The following is a 17,091-nucleotide window of genomic DNA, read 5'->3' on the forward strand; positions in this document are numbered from 1 at the left end:
TTTCTCTTATCAAACAGTTTGTGTCCGCAACAGTTGGGATTAAGGCGATTGCTCACAAGCACTGAATGAGTGGGAAACTTCTCTTATTTCCCCTGGCGTGATTTATCCCTCCAGCCCCGAGGTCAAACAGGCAATCCCCCAATCACACGCCAGAAAATACACTTTCTCTTCACTCGATTATGGACAAAAACAGACCCCGGCCTCACCTGCTGCTGTCTTTTGTTGCGCCGGCCCAGGCGGGATCCCTCCCAGGGAAAACGTCAACACGCCCAGACCGCCAAAGTCCTGCGTGACATGCTGGATGACCCTGGGGTGACCGCTGTCCACCTGCAGCACGGTAGCCGAGCCGTTCTTGACCAGCTGCAGCGTGTGCCACTGGCCGTCGGACAGCACGGCGTCCCCCAGGGTGCGCTCCACCTTCCCTCCCACGCCTGCATCCGAGATGTAGTGGATGTTACCGTTCCTCAGCTGTGGATACAACACAATAAGAGTAAAAGTTAAAAAATGCTCCAAAACTGGTGATTTTGTTTTTGTATTAACAGTTATTTCATACATATTTGTGAAAACAGTCGTCGACAACAACACGAGCGATTGATTGGCCAAATTATTTTTGAAACACTTGGTGGTGTTTCGCAATCCTTGCACACCATGTAACGGCAGGAAATGAGTGAATAAGACGTGTAGTAAGTGCAAACTGGGCTTTGAGAATGCCATTTCATTTTTTCCTTTTGAATTATCATGTCAGCATCAATGACAAGTGACAAAAGGAATTCTTCTCCCAGTTTCCACAAAGCTACGACCACTCGCTGCTTTCCCCGACTGTACTGTTGAGGTCAAAGCATTGAAAACAAAATGCAGCATCATGCTCGTAAATCTTCTTCCCGAAGGGGACACACACACCACATTTATCATATTCTCACGTCTTCTGTGCGTGTGTGTGTGTTGTTCAGGCACATGACGGCGATCAGAAACTCCCCAACAGCAACAACAAAAACACAAAAAAGGACACAAGGAGTGCATCTTTAGAAGAAATGAATCAAGCTCGCAACACATTTGCGGCGTACACTGCGTACGATACTCTCATGTGTCCTCCCCACACTGATGGAAAAGTCATCCCTTCTCCTTTTTCAAACGACACCAAAAATCAGCAATGATAAGTAGCTTCCGGAAGAAATGATTTTAAAATGGGAAAAGCAGAGAGTCCCCCAAGGCGAGGAAAACTGAGTGCTCTAAACCTGGAAAATCAATCACAGAGTTTATCTATTAAACATCTTTGTTTTTGTTTTTTTTATTATTATAAATATAGTTCTCTCCTCCTTAGCATAATGTACACGACAGTACGTAGTCCACTGCTGCTGCTGAACTTCTGGTGAGAAGCTGCTCAGAGCTGGAAAACAACATCACTTGGAAAAGAAGAAGTGGAGAAGGGGTTGGTGGTGGTGAGAGTGGAGGGAATGGTCTAAAAAGGAAAATTGAAGAGAATGAATGAGCCCGCAGGCCTCTCTGGGCAGCTGCCCAGGATCAGTCAGAGGGAGCGGGGGGGTGGTGGTGGTGCTGAGCTGGATAAGAGGAGAAGAAAGAGGAATGGGACTGTAGGGAAGTAGATGAGGAAGAACCATGTACTGTAGTTTGTTTACAGTTTACACCCAAAAAGAGTGTGTGTGTGGTAATGATTTGTGGTGCAAAGCCGTGAGACAATGTCAGCGGACGCGGTGAGAAACGCGGAGTGAGAGGGAGGAGGCAAAAGGTCGACCAATTTCTCCTTTTTGTCCATTTATCATATTAGCTCTGGCTCTGATAGTGGCCAATGGCTGTGCTGCCTCCACTTGTCATGTGGAGACGCAGATTATCGCTTTGCCACAGAGGCCATCAATCACAAAAATGGACATCGTCCTCTGACTTGCCAGTGAAGCTAATCAGGGAATAAAAATATGCTGTTTCAACAGAGGTCTACATGAAAATATATTCATTTTCCTAAGGACACAGTGGTCTCAATTGCTAGTTTTCAGGTCTTCTTTAACAACATATGATGTCCATCCATTCCTCCAGCTTCTACCAACGTATCCTCCACATAAGGGTCGCTGGTGCCAATCCCAGCTGACATCGCCAGTCCATCACGGGGACAGAGAGACAAACAATAATCCACTCACACCTATGATCAATTTAGACACCAGTGTGACTGACAGCTGTTATCTTCCATTATTTAGCCTGGTTCACACTCTTATCATTGACATCCACTTGCTCCACAGTCATGGTTGCTACTGGTTACAGTTGCTCTATTTGCACATTTTGATGGCTGCTATTTCTTGTTGTAAATGGATGATGATGATGATGATGATGATGATGAAGAATTAAAATAACAGTTTCAAGACCCCGTGTGAGCATGAGAGCTTGTGTGAGTAATGCAGGGTGCACAGCCTGTTGAGTACAATTGGCCAGATTTTGGTCCCAATCCGACCCTTCCGACAATCTTGGGTGTCTTCAAGTTTTTGGCTGATTTGAACAGATTATCTGGCCAAATTACCCTGTAGTGTGAGGGATTAACAGACGTGTCATCTGACACATCAGAGTATAATAACCAGTGAGAGCGACGTTGCGTGACGTGATGACCGTCTCTTCTCACAGCAGAGAAATGGGACAAACTTGTGGATTTATGGTAGCGGTAGGATTGCTTTTTTAATGTGTCCTGCATGACGTATGACAACCCAAAATGGAGAGCCTAAAGTCCGCCTTCATGTCTGTTTATATTCTTAAGTCACGTGAGTTTCAAAATCCCTTGAATCTCCTCACTGAAATGGTTTGACGAAATGCCAAGCATGTGGTCTTGTGTCTAGTCTGTGTTTTCTTAAGATTAAAACATTGAAAATCAGTTCCATAACTTGTTGCATCTGTGTCTCTCACGTTTTTAAAGTGTAGGAGCAGTGGCTACAAGATGCATTCAAGGAACCTCACTTCTGTAAACACACGTCGTCCGCTGATCACTGGTAACCTTGTGGCACTAATAATTAGAACAGCCTGGAAATAAACATATTTTTTTTTCAGCACAATCATCAATACAACATGATTCACTTTTGATGGTCCAAATACTCGGGAGATTTTTCTTTTTCATGCTCATGACTGCAAATGTTTCTATGATGCAACGTCATCTGGCAGCCACACTGTAAGACTTCAGCTCAAATTAAAGTGGATTTTTGCAACTGAACTGATCATGATCATGAATTAATGCCTTGAAAGTCCACACTGTGGCTCGTGTCTGACGCTGACCTTAAAAGAAACAGCGGTTGCTTTGCAAATGAGCTGGCTAGTTAGCGAAGTCATTCTAAGCACATCACGTAGGTATGAGGTTATTCAAAGAGTAAACTGAACTCCACAAAGCCCCGACGTTTATCCAAACTGGATCTTCACAGGGTCAAATCTTAACAGAAGTTATATACATACACTAGTGGCAGTGAGTCAGTGTGCAGGTGTTAGCATTTGTCATTAGCAGGCTAAACAATCACACAAAATACTTGGGTAAACCAGTGAAATAAAGCCTGTCTGGCGTTTGCTTGACATTGTTTTCTGTGTGACGCAATTCTTTTTTGGATGAATGTCTGACACAAACACCTTCATGTTACATATGTAGAGCAGATTCTTCACCCATCCAGAGAGATGTTGGAGTCTCGCATGTCCCAGAGGACATAAAACACTTTCAGTGTTGAACTCACGCGCTACCAAAAACAAAGCCGTCAATTAATCTGTCGCAAATGACCTCAGTGGTCATGAGGGAAGGAAAGGCAGCCAGGCCGATGCCCCTGTGTAACATTTAGGAGGGATTACTGGAAAAACTGTAATAGAAGTATGTTTGTATAATTGCTTTAAAATGGCTTGTCGCTCAACTGTGTTCACACGGAGCATGACCAAATTACATCAAAGTCATCAGTCGGCGCATTGGACGAGACGTGTTGTCGCTTGTGTCGTTACTTAATGACTTAATGAAGGACAAAATTATAGTTTTGGTCTCCAAAAGTTCTCCGTTATTGACTTTTTATGGCATTTACAGTCCGAGTAACTTCAGCTGCGGTCGACGCTAAAAAGAAATGACAAAAATATGCAGGCTTCCACAAATCGTGACACTCATGATGGAAGTGAATTGCACGAAAAATATCCAGGGGCACATTGCTTCAAATTGCTTAACACACTGAGTTAACCTCGACTAAAAGAAGCCCCTTTCTATTACAAGCTCCAGTATTTATGTTACTTTTTCATACAATGTTTTTATAATTTTCCATCTACATTTTAATAGGAAGTCTCAGTGACCTTTTGACCTGCCCCCGTTTCCCCATTGTAATTTGTTGTTGCTCTTACACTTTCTCCCGTGAACACCTGCAGCAGCTCACTGGCTTTCAGCCAAGGCTTTTATTGTGAAAGCGTGATTTACGGCGCTTTATAATAAAGAATTAGACGGCAGACACTGAATAATCTACGACCTATAATTATGTTGCCGTTACTGGATGAAATGTAGTGAAATGACCTGCAGTTAAATCAGAATTTAAAGTATACGACGTTCCCTCTGCCGCTCTCACCTTCACAGTGGTGTAGTTGCTGCTCTCTTGCACGTGCAGCAGCGTGCCGGTCTTGCTGCGCGTCCTGAACTTCACCTCCAGGCTGCTGGGCCCGACGCGGTCAGAGGACCTGCCCTGCAGCGACTGTCGCAGCAGGACGTCACGTTTGGGGCCGGGCTTCAGGGAGTAATCCAGCCGGCCTGTACCATCCAGGGACAGGGCGGTATCCGCCGTCATGTCTGCGCGAGACAGACAGGGGGGGATATTCTCAGTCCGAGAGTTTCACAGTCAAATTTAAAACATTAACATATAAAATATAATCACTCTGCTGCTCAGGGGACGCTCAGGTCTGAATGATTTTCCTGCCTTTACCACAAATTGGTCTTTACTTTGTCACTCGTGGTTAGAAATGTCTTCCTGTAAATGAAAGATGTAGGTCACGCCTCGCAACGGCCTGTGAGTGTAAAATTGAATGTGTTGATGATGTTTTTTAAGGAACTTAAAGCTACGGTAAGTGGAGCTAACAGAGCAGGATTTGGTCTAAACACAGGAAGTTGTTCTCTTGTTTGCTGACTTCATCTTTCTACCCTTTCACATACATTTTATGTCAGGAAATTTTACGAAAACAATTGCTTTTGTCAGGATTTGGTGGCTTATCCTCTTTAAAAAAATGGGTCCACTTATTTTATTTTTATTATATGTAACATTATATGATATTTTGTGTGGGTTTATTGCATTGTTACACAATTTGTACTTTCTTGTAAATAATGCACGTCTGCAACTAACTCTTAATCGATTAATCTGTAAAATAGCAGAAAATGTTGCTCAGTGTTGATCAAACCTGGAAATGATGATGTTCTCAAATGTCTTGTTTTGTCCACAAACCAAAATGATTCTGTTTTAATGATTTCTCTGTTATATGGAGCAAAGAAACTAGAAAATGTAGCAGAAAAATCCGTTTCATTACTGAAAAAAACCCCACTAAAATAGTTGATAATTCATCTCAGACAGTAGTTAAAGAAGTCTCTGGCAGCTTCTGTGAGTCTTATCTCTCTTCTGTTTTAGTTTGCTGATGTCTCATCTGAGTATGTGCAGATAGATTTATTTATTTATTTATATATAAAACACAATTGCTTTGAAATAAGGCTCAGCGTGCAGCATTGTGGCCTACATTTAAGCACCAGTGCTCGGTGCCTTTTGATGACTCATGGAGGAAGCATCATAAATAATCATGATGGAATAATCTTTCTTTCCCCCAAGTGCAACCTCAGCGTTACAGAGAGACACTTCAAAAGCACTTACACTTCTCGCAGAATTTGCCCGTGAAGCCGTCCACGCACTGGCACTGCTGCCAGGACCAGCGGTCCAAACAGGTGCCCCCGTGTCTGCAGGGGCTGGTGGTGCAGGCTCCTTCCAGTCTTGGACATCTATGGACATGGAAAGTGACAATCAGACGGCTAGTCGGCGGAAAGAGACTCCAGAAAAATAATTTCTCACCCATGCAGGGATACAAATAAAACCCCATAAAGAACCCCGGAGAGAATTAGCATATTAAAAGATCTGTCTTCGCCTCACTATTCACCAGCAAGACAGAAAAGTCAAAAAAATCCCTTGTCAATAATCTGCCGTTTTGTATTTAAAAAAACATCTTTTTAAAAACCGTCTCAGGAGGGTTTGAGAGTGTGAACAGATGTCCCACAGCGAGTGTCAAGGAGGTTAGAGAAGACGGACAGATTTAGACATGGGGGGGGAGAGAGGACAGGAGGGCGAGAGGTCCACGGGTTTGCTGACCTGTCAAGGATGCCACGCGATGCCAGCGCCTGACTCGGCTCCAGCGGGCGGCCATTGACGGCGAACTCCATGATGCAGCCGACAAAGTCGTGGGTGGCGATCTGACCGCGCCGATGAAGGACGGGTTCTATTGACCTGACGCCTCCCACTGAGAGCCGGTTGGGCTGCACGTCCAGGATCCTACACACACACACAGAGACGGATGAACAGAAGCTCACAAAGGGACGGAGAGAATGCACAGAGACGTCCATATGCACGGGAATCCAAACGCTCACAGATGCATTGAAGTCTTCAGAGACACACACACACACACACACACACTTACAACAGAAAGACACAGCGGGTCAGTGAGTTTCACAACAACATGGTCCCAAGACAATTATAGAATAAACCTTCTGCAGACCTTTCTGGCCTTTCCTCATCTGTTGAATCCATCTCTTTTTTTTGCACTCACTCTCTCACATGCACACACACACACACACACCATCAAACATACACAAAAACACATGCACAGTCTCAAGTTTTCCCCCCACAGAGCTTGGCTCAGCATTGTCTGTGTGTGTGTGTGTGTTAAAGCTGTAACCATCGAGTAATTCAATGTAGGTTTACATCATATATTACATATTTGCAGCAGATAACTTCATTTTTCACCAATTCTTCTAATAAAATTGTGAAAAAAAAAATCCAACTAAGTATGAAAATGCACTTATAATAATAGTGCTGTCATCCAAAAGCTTTCACAATAAAGCAGTGATGGATGAACAAAACAGCCAAAACAAAAGATGAGAAACTGCTCCATGGATCTGTTTCTGTCCTTTATTCTGTACAGAATAAATAAAAGAAAGTACTCAAATAGGAAGAGACACGGAGTAAACTACCACAATATTCATTTTTTTTCTTGGGGTCAGAGCGAATTTCCATCTCACCGGATGAGTCAAACTGAGTTGGAGAAGCCATCGTAAACTGTTTCCTAACCCAGGAGGAAAAACCGTGTTTGGTTCAAGCTGTCAAACCCGGTCGACGTGCAACCAATGACGGGCAACAGGTCAAAAGTGGAAGGGTGAAAGTCTGAGGAGGAGGAATACTGGGCTCTGTGTTACACTCAGCCTCCAGTGTGGTGATTGTACTTTGTTGATTTGCTTCACGGAGTGAAGAGTGAAGAGCAGCAGCTGTAAAGAATTACGCCAATGTGCTCATGGTCAAACCAGGTACATAAAAACCACATAAATTGGTGTTATTTTCCATTATTTACAGACACTGGAACAGAAACGGTCAACAATGTGTGTTTGTGTGTGAGCGTTTGATTTTCTTACCAGTCAGTGTGCACTGCTACATTGCTAACAGCACAATAGCCTGGCTCATGGTCATCGCCACACAGGTCCACAGTCAAAGAAGCAGCCTATATGATGACGGAAAACACACGAGAAGCATGTATCATCACATTATGCCGATTATTTTCGCCCACCAAAAACTCTGCTCACTCTTTCTGCACCAAAGCCCATAGAAAATATCAGCTATTTTAGCTCACAAGATCATGGAAGCTGCTGGTCGATTGCTAGCCCATATGATAAGTTCGTGTCACTCATGAAAATCCAAATTAAGGATTTCACACCCAGAAGTTACAAAGTAACACACATGAACTTACTGATAGAGGCATATGTGAATCGACAACTTATGTGCCGCAACATAAAATTGCTGATTTTCTGGTGTGGGAGAACGGTGACACAAAGTTTAGGTTACAGTCAAAAAAGGTCATTTAACTGTGAGGAAAAAGTGGCAGACATATAAGATATACGCCTAAGTGGGCATATATTTAATTAGGTGAGCCTTTTAAGTGGCAAAAATCTGTTTTTAGCTAGTGTAGCTAATTCCTTAGCTAGTTTAGCTAACCGAGTGTGTCAGCGTGTGTCATACAACCACTTAACTGTCCTTTTATCTCCAAATTTGACACTGGAAACTGTGATTGGATTAACCAATGATTCACTGTGAACAAAATGTGAGCAAAGCTGACAGAGAAAACACTTTTTGTTGTCGTTAGCAAACCACAACCATTTTGGCTCATGTATGACATGACATTTTATGTAACGCGCCCTCCTAAATAACTTAGTTGATGGAGACAGGCATCATAGCATATTTCATTTAATTGAATAAAGAGGAAAAATGTTTTTAAAGACGGAAACCCCGTGACTGACACAGCAGACCAGTGCAGACTGTGTCGCACGTTAGCACAAGTGCACGTTGAGGTTTCAACAGAAGGAAAAGTAGATTTGAAAATTGTCAAAGGTCTGTCATTTGCAACACGATTCCCCGCCCTAATAGAACTTTACTGTGCGCAGATCTTTAGGCAACTTGGCCTGTCACAGCAAATATCTTCTCATAGACTGTGGGCACCACTTTCACCCCAGGGTTCTGGTTCCACCCATTCATTTCTCACTGGGTATTTGTGTAACTAAGTCATGTTCAATGGTTAGAGTGAGTTTTGTCCACCACAAAGCATGTAGGCCAATTATTTTTCATCATTCCCGTACAGTGGTTGATGGGAGTGTGGCATAAAAATGACATAGATTACAGCAAACATTTCCTATTTCCCGTTAATGGCACTAAATCTTTTGCACAGATGTGGCTTTCACTGTTTCTCTCTCGCTCTCTCTTCCACCCCCTCCCTGTCTGTCTCTCTCGCTCTCTCTCTCTTTGTGCGCCTTGAGAGGGAACGACCTTATGAGGGAGAAAAGAAATGGGCTGGTGAGGAAACTGTCCGGAAAAGTGTGTGAAAGTGTTGAAAAACCGGGGCAATCACGCTCCACCTCTCCTGGACCTTGAGTAAACACGGACCACACCGGCTCGAATCTCTCACACAAATCATCCACCGCCCCACAGAGCACACACACACACACACACAAGTCTGTACCTAAGAAACTCTCTAGTTTTAAAGTGGGGGGAACTTTAAACACCAAATGTAAAAAACAAAAATTGTGAGTTGACCCTTTTAATGAGGCAAATATCACGACTTTCCACATCTGAAAACAAAGGCTCTGGGACGGAGGTCAAATACTGGAATAAGGGTGTTTGATTTCTAACAGTGATGTTTTGACTACATTGAACAGTGTTGTTAAATCAATGTGGTAACTGTTTAGTTTACATTCAATCAATTTCTCACTCCTTGTATGGCGGCCAATAGAAGTATTGCTCTTACGGTAATGGAGAAATAAAGTGATTAAGGTGGCAATGGTGATAAATCACAATCGTAACAGGATCTATGAACTCTCTGCTCCCACTGATTGCTTGGATCTCGCCTGATGAAGCCGCGTGTGACCAAGTCCTTTTGGTTTCCGTCTGCGTTTGACATTAGCTCTGACCTCCAAAATACCCCACAACACCTTTCCTCGAAAACCCCCAAAACAAAACCATAGTGATTGGGTTCACTTTACACCACTTGAGGGAGTTGGCACTTCAGGCACGACACTCACACTCTTGACTCTCATTCTTCAAGAGTCCTAACGTGACCGCCTCGGCGTATTATTCGCAGGTTCTTGACGCGTGCCGTATTCCTTTCCATCCCGTCACTCTGCACCATCTCAAGACTGACAATTTAACGATTTTACCAGCTTCCTATGAAACTCCCGGCACACGGTGAGAAATGACAGATTTGACGTCCAGCAGGAGAGCTATATTATAGAAGGTCTGACAGAGCCTGGTTAGATTTTTTCCCCCTTTCCTTGCCACTGCATTGCTGGCAGGACGAAGCCTCTCATTCGGAGCATAGGAGACAGAAATTCAACCTTCAGAGCCATTTTGGATCCTCTTATTGTACATCACAACGGGCAATAAAATATAATTACAAACCATGAAAACCATGAGCTGTGGTTTGAGGGAGTTAATTATAATCTGATGGTGCAAAGAAGAATATAAGGCCACATTTGGATGCAACGCTCTGGTTTAAAAGCCCAGGACGTAAACACGACACACACCTTTTTAAGTCACGTGGGTTGATTTCGACCAGAAAAGTAGGTGATCTTACCATCCCAGCTCTCCTGGCGATGACCGTGTGGAACTGCCCGTCGGCAACTTTGATCATCGTCATGAGTTTGTAAGTTCCACTTCCCAGGTTGAAGGAGAAGCGCATCCGTCCCTCGAAGATCTCCAGAGCCAGAAACTCCGCCTTGTCTCCGGTCTGGTTGTCGTGGTTGTACATAAGCAGAGCGTTGCTCTGCAGGGTAGCAAACTTAATATATATGTAGTTATTGTTGGGATCCAGCGACGGAAACTCCATGTAAGAGAGCTCCTCAAAGCCATAGCTGTTGAGTTCACAGTGTTTGCCGAAAACCCCTGAGGACAAAGGCAGAACCAAAAGAGGGATCAGAGACGAAGCCAATGAATGATTCACACTGTTGCTGCTGCTGAGATAAAAAAAAAAAACATGTCTGCAGATAAAGTGGAATCTTGACTGAGCAATGTTATCTAGTGTGTATTTAATAGTAACAAATGAGATATCACAGATAGTAAGCTTGCATCTTTGGAATGTTCCAAACTTCTATACCCTCAAACTGGAGGCTCATTTAAGACAGCAACAATACAAGGCATGAGAAATGGAGCCACTAAATGAAATGTCCACATTTGCTTAGGAAATCATGGTTTAACTTTCTATTCTTTGGGGAGGCTTCACATGTGAAATTGTCCATCTTGTATTTCAATTTGCCAGAGCTCGCTAATACCCCAAAAAAGTTTTCCTACCATTACTTACCGAACGGACAATGACAGTAATATCCATCCACCCGATTCTGACAGGAGCCACCATTAAAACATGGGTTACACTCACAGTGATTGATGATGGAATCGCACGTTTTGCCTGGGTTCACAGAACAACACAAATTAAAATGGATGGAGTGGCAGACAACACAGGGAAAAACTCCCGAGGGAGCACAGTTCACTTTCCCCCACAGGCCGAGTCATGCGGGCCTTTCATCACCTCACAGCTGAGCAATGCACTGCAAAAAAAAAGAAGGGCCTCAGATTGAGCCTCAATTTAGCTTTAATCCAAAATGTGTGATATAACCTATTTAACTTATAGTATTTTTGGGAAATACAAGATGCTATTTTGGAACACTTTGTCAAACGATTACATCACTTTGTCCAAAACAACATCTTGAAATTTTCATAGGAAAATGAGCTCACACAACTGGAAGATTCTTCCTCATAACAAAAAATGACATTTTATAATTTATTGCAAAATCTAAATATGTTTGGATAAGGCTCTCTCGCTCCCTTTTTCTTCTTCTCCTTTTTGCAGTGCATAAAAAAACAATGTACATGAGTTCAATGGTGTTCACATAAACACAACAGGTGATCATATGGAATGATAAAAAATAACAACCCGGAATGATTCAATGCAAGAGGACTCACAAAGAACAAATACTGAGAGATTTAGGCTGTAAATCCTGAGACAAGTCGCTTAATGGAGGCAGAACCTGCTGCCAAAAACCAGGCAGGGAAAACAGGAAGGTGAGAGTTCACTATGAGGGCATGCAAACTACCGTAAGTCAATAGGTGCGTTTCTTCGGGGTCATTCGTCTTGATGGAACCTCATGATTTCAGGTCATTTTTTATCCTCATAATAAAAAGGGACAGTAATGACTCGACTCGAGGCAAATCTCCTGCTCTGAAAATGTCTTTCAGATGCTGCTAGTCAGCAGCTGGACATCACACAGGATTTAAATTACCGAGTAATTCCACTTAAAATCCACTCCCCTTTTATCAAGGGTAATAATGCGGAGTATTCATTACTTTTCCGAACTAGAAAGCCTGATTGGATCTTTTATAAAGCTGCTCGTTTGTCATACAACTCACAACTGGAGCCAAATGAGAAATCTGTGATTAAGAAGCCCTTCTGTGTACAGTCGGATTAGAAATGCATCTGTGTGTGGTCATCGCTGCGTGCACCAACAAAGAAATGTGATACTGGGGGAGCTGTGTGTGGAGTCTACACTCAAGTCGTGACTGGGGTCAGCTTTGTATCATCCTTTTTTTATTAAAGCAAACATGACAGGCTGATATACATCACGTCCGATACCCCCCAACTAGTAAACCCGAAAATCAAACTGTTCCTGGCGTCCTTGCTTGCATGCTATGGCTACAACACGTCCTGGAAACATTCAGGGGGAAAATATTTTCCTTGGACCTAAAGCAGTGTCTGTGAGTGCATTATCATGTGAGTGTCCCAATGTTTTTTTTTTTTCTTTTTTCTAAGCCTCACATTTTAGTGACTGCGGTCCGAAATGTAATGTGACGTGTGTGTGTGTGTGTGTAGTACCTGCAAAGCCAGATTTGCAGAGGCAGTTGAAGCCGCCGGGGAAGTTCTGGCACAGCGCCCCATTCTTGCAGGGATTGGAGAGGCATTCGTTGACGTCCCTCTCGCAGGCCATGCCGGTGAAACCTTCAGGACAGGTGCAGGAGAAGCCGCCCACCAAATTATGGCAGGTGCCACCATTGTGGCAGGGCGACGGCTGGCACTCGTCGACGTCCGTCTCACACAGGGCTCCTGTGTATCCTGGCCTGCAGCTGCAGGCGTACGGCTGCAGGGGGTGGTTGGAAACAAGGATCACTGGGACACTTTCTTCTGTCTTCATATCAGGCCCGACACTGAGACGCCGCTTGCAGCTGCCTCCGTTCTGGCATGGGTTATGTGTGCACGGATCATGGTCCACCGCATCTATTTGCACCCCGCTCTGTCTATATAAAATGTCTTTGATACTCTGGAAGAATGTGGCCACGCCGCTGGGGTTGACATATTGTCCGTGGCCCCGTTTAACAGCTGCCATCAGGAAAGTCTGATTGTTGAGCTCAAACGCTCCATAGAGGAGCACTCCTGTGCCCAGTCCTGCTAGCTGAGAGTTGGCAATGCGTAAGAAACTGAGGTAGTGGTCCGTGAGGAAGTTTTTGATCCCTTGCGAGTTGAGACGGATGAGAATGCTGTTGTCTACTGTGGCGTTGGTGAAGCCCATGAAGACGACTCGAGCCGTATTGCTGACGGAACCGTGGACGCCGTCGCTACTACGGACGGTTAGCTCAAAGGTGCCATCGGTTGAACGAGATTTAGAGTTGAGGTTGCAGGACCCAGTTGGGATATTAAAGAGGCTGGACGATGGAGGGATAAGAGAGCAGTGGAACCTGTCCTGAATGTCTGGGTCCTGGGGTTTGACATCACCCAATGAACCTCCGGGAAACATGTTCCCAAAGTAGTGGACAAGGATTTCCATGGACCTTGGCTCTGAAGGGTTGTCATTCTGGTCATTTATTTTGACGTGGACTGTTCCTGTGGAGGACATCTGAGGCACGCCAGAATCCTTGATCATAACAGAGAGGTAGAAGTCGCTTATCTGTTCTCTGTCTATCTCTCGGCTGGTTGTTAACACTCCAGCTGGACTAAGGCTGAAGTAGCTGTTAGCGGAGCCAGAACTGAGGAGGCTGAATAAGAAAGGTCCTTGGTTCGGGGGTAGATCTGGGTCAGAGGCTGTCAGTGTTTTAACTCCAGTGCCAGCTCTCTGGTTCTCCATTACTTCAGCATAAGCGGTTGTCAAAGTTGGACCATTATCATTGATGTCTTCCAGATTCACAATAACGGTGGTGCTTCCTGTTGCAGGAGGTGTGCCAGTATCCACAGCTAGAATGGATAGATTATAAACAGGAGTTGTTTCTCTGTCCAGCTCTGCGGCTACAGAGACTTGGCCTGTTTTCGGGTTGATAGTAAAAACATTTTTATCAAACTCTGGAGAAATGGAGTAAGTAAATCGGCTCCAGCTTGGAACAGAGTCTGAATCCTCAGCACTCACAAAGGTTACCAGACCACCGGGTGAGAGACCCTCACTAACCTGCACATCGTACAGTTCTTGGGTAAAAACGGGAGGGTCATTAGCGTCGAGAATCGTGATATTCACAAACACCTCATCAATATCTGCACCGCGGATGCTCCCCGCGTTCTTGGCGAGAACTTTGAGTGAAATCTTTTCCTCTCTCTCACGGTCTAGAGTACCTGTGACATAAATCTGACCTGTTTTCTTATTGATGCTAAAGCCTTTCTTTCTGCTCTTCCCAAAAATGAGGTAGTAAACCACTCCATCATCTCCCTGGTCCCGGTCACTGGCGAACACTTCCCCGACCACTGTGCCTCTTGGAGCAGCTTCAGATATTTCAAAGTAGTACTGTTTGGAGACAAAGCGGGGTACGTATTCGTTGGCTCCCTTCAGTTGAATATTGACATTGGCGAAGTTGCAGCGCTCCTCGTCTGGGACATTGAAGGCCTTTACTGTTAAATGGTAGACCTGCTTGGACTCGTAATCCAAAAAGCCTTGCGTGGTGATGGTGCCAGAGTTTGGGTCGATAACAAAGAGGTCACTGTCCGATGACTGGATCACGTAAGCCATGACCGCGTTCGCTCCCGAGTCGCGGTCTGCGGCGTTCATTTTGACCACGGTCGTGCCACTGGGAACGTTCTCCTGCACAGTGGGGAAGTACTCTTCAGGATCAAACACGGGAGGGTTGTCGTTCACGTCGGTCACGTGTACTGTGACCGAGACGTAGCTCGTTTTGACGATCCAGCCTCCATCCGTGGCTGTAACTCTAAGTTCATGTTGCTGCTTCTCTTCAAAGTCCAGAGGTTTGGCCAGGGACAACACTCCGGTTTTACTATTAAGGGCAAACTGGCCCTTTTCATTGCCTGAAGTAATATTGTACGTGATGAGGCCGTTCATTTCTTTGTCTTTGTCTCTGGCAGACACAGTCCTAATAGCTGTTCCCACAGCGAGGCTTTCAGGCACAGTGGCTGAGATGTGGCTTTGCGAGAACTCGGGCGTGTGGTGGTTCTCCTCTGTGACGACAATTCGCACCGACGTCCGCGACGACAGAGGGGGGTTCCCTCGGTCGCTCGCTGTGATGTCCATGAGGAAAATCTTCTTCATGTCGGACGAAAGAGAGGAAGCGACAGTAATCCATCCACTGGTTTTGTCCAGTTTGAATTTACTTGAGCTGTTTCCGCCTGTAATTACGTACTCCACCTCGGAATTCAGGCCAAAGTCTTTTCTGTCCTGAGCTGCGACTCGAATCAGTCTGGTGCCGACTTTGACGCTCTTGGTGACGGGAGTGAAGTAGCTCGAGGAGTCAAACTCGGGAGGATTATCGTTGCTGTCCACAACATTTACAATGACTGTCGTCTCACTCATCAGTGGCTTCATCGCCCGGTCCGAGGCCGTCACGATGAAGCTGTGGCGATTTATATTCATGCTACTGGCAGCACTCGAGTTCTGATACTTCAACTGCTGCTTCACAAATATCTCTCCAGTGCTGGCATTGATTCTGAAAAACTCAGACTGGGAGCGGATGAAATAAAAGATTTTGCCGTTGAAACCCTCATCGGGATCCGTGGCAGAAACCCTCGTGACCAGGGAGCCCACTTCAGTGAGCTCGGGATAGTCCAGGTAGTAAGAGGGACGACTAAATCTGGGTGCGTTATCGTTAATGTCCGTTATGAATATGGTGACGTCTGTGCTCACTGTCCAGCCAGAGTCATGGGCAGACACTTTGACGATGTAATGGTTAGTGTCTTCTCTGTTGAGCGGCCTGCTGATTGTTATGTCTCCCGTGCTTGGATTGATGTTGAACGGAAGGCTCGTGTCTGTGATTGAATATCGGCTGACGGCGTTTGACCCCGCGTCCTCGTCTGTGGTGGTGACCCTGGTGACGGTGTAACCCACTGGCGCGTTTTCCGCCACCGTCGCGCTGAAGATTTTGGAAAACCTGGGGGCGTTGTCGTTCACGTCCAGCACGCTGATTAACACTTTGACCGCCATGTTTTTGGGCGGCAGCCCCCTGTCTGTGGCTTTAACCTTCAAAGAGTACTGAGCCACCTTCTCCCGGTCCAGAGGCCTGGTGGTTCGTATTTCACCAGTCGCTCGATTAATGCTGAAGCTGTTCTCCTTGTTGCCGTCCATGATGGCATATTCCAGCTGTCCGTTCGGCCCGCTGTCCAGATCTACGGCAGAGACCATCAGCACCCGCTGAGGTGACAGGTTCTCCAGTATTTCCGCATGGAAAGGATCCTTATCAAACACCGGGTGATTGTCATTCACGTCCAGCACATTTATTTCCATCTTCTCATAAGAGGAATATGGTGGAAAGCCCTGATCTCTGGCCTCCACCCAGAGAACATACTTCTGAATGTGCTCATAATCCAGCAAGTGCCTGATTGACAGTTCGCCCGAGAGCTGGTCAATGTGAAAGGCGTTATCCAGGTTGCCACTGGCGATGTAGTATGACAGCGGCCCGCCCCTCATTGAGGATCCAGTCACTGTTGTCACGACGTGGTTTGCCGGCTGGCTCTCGGGGAACGTGAACGCGCGCTCCCTCACTTTGATGACGGGGAAGTTTCCTCCAGTAACGAAGCGGACTGTGACCGTGGTCATATCCGTTTTGGGATTGGCTCCGCCGTCTTTCACTCGGACCGTGAGCGTAACCTCTGAGGTTCCCGTCAGCTTCTCGTTGGCCGTGATGGCTCCTCTGACCGGGTCAATCTTGAACTTCTCAGAGTTGCGTCCCATGAGGGAGTAGTGGAGCTGAGCGTTGGACCCCGCGTCCTCATCGGTGACGGTGACGGCGAAGACCAACGACCCTGAGGACACAAGCGAGGGTAAATTAGATTTACAAAATAAATCAGAATCAGATTCTTTTTATATAAATCCCTAGCAGGAAATTGGCTGCATTATGCTCG

The 17,091-nt window shown here is 45.4% G+C and overlaps 1 protein-coding gene across 1 annotated transcript in view; it reads right to left on the reverse strand.

Annotated features, from left to right (window-relative positions):
• The window catches only part of LOC122778181 (protocadherin Fat 4), a 104,897-nt gene that overhangs the window by 4,746 nt on the left and 83,060 nt on the right, over positions 1–17,091 (reverse strand). The window contains exons 9-16 of the mRNA XM_044039808.1: positions 12,643–16,992; positions 11,077–11,181; positions 10,354–10,661; positions 7,649–7,734; positions 6,336–6,515; positions 5,847–5,971; positions 4,566–4,783; positions 207–468 (exon numbers count right to left, since the gene is read on the reverse strand). Coding sequence (XP_043895743.1) covers positions 207–468; positions 4,566–4,783; positions 5,847–5,971; positions 6,336–6,515; positions 7,649–7,734; positions 10,354–10,661; positions 11,077–11,181; positions 12,643–16,992 — 5,634 coding nt within the window. The remainder of the gene's footprint in view (positions 1–206; positions 469–4,565; positions 4,784–5,846; positions 5,972–6,335; positions 6,516–7,648; positions 7,735–10,353; positions 10,662–11,076; positions 11,182–12,642; positions 16,993–17,091) is intronic.

The sequence above is a fragment of the Solea senegalensis genome, linkage group LG12, assembly GCF_019176455.1.
Source record: "Solea senegalensis isolate Sse05_10M linkage group LG12, IFAPA_SoseM_1, whole genome shotgun sequence".
NCBI lineage: Eukaryota > Metazoa > Chordata > Actinopteri > Pleuronectiformes > Soleidae > Solea > Solea senegalensis.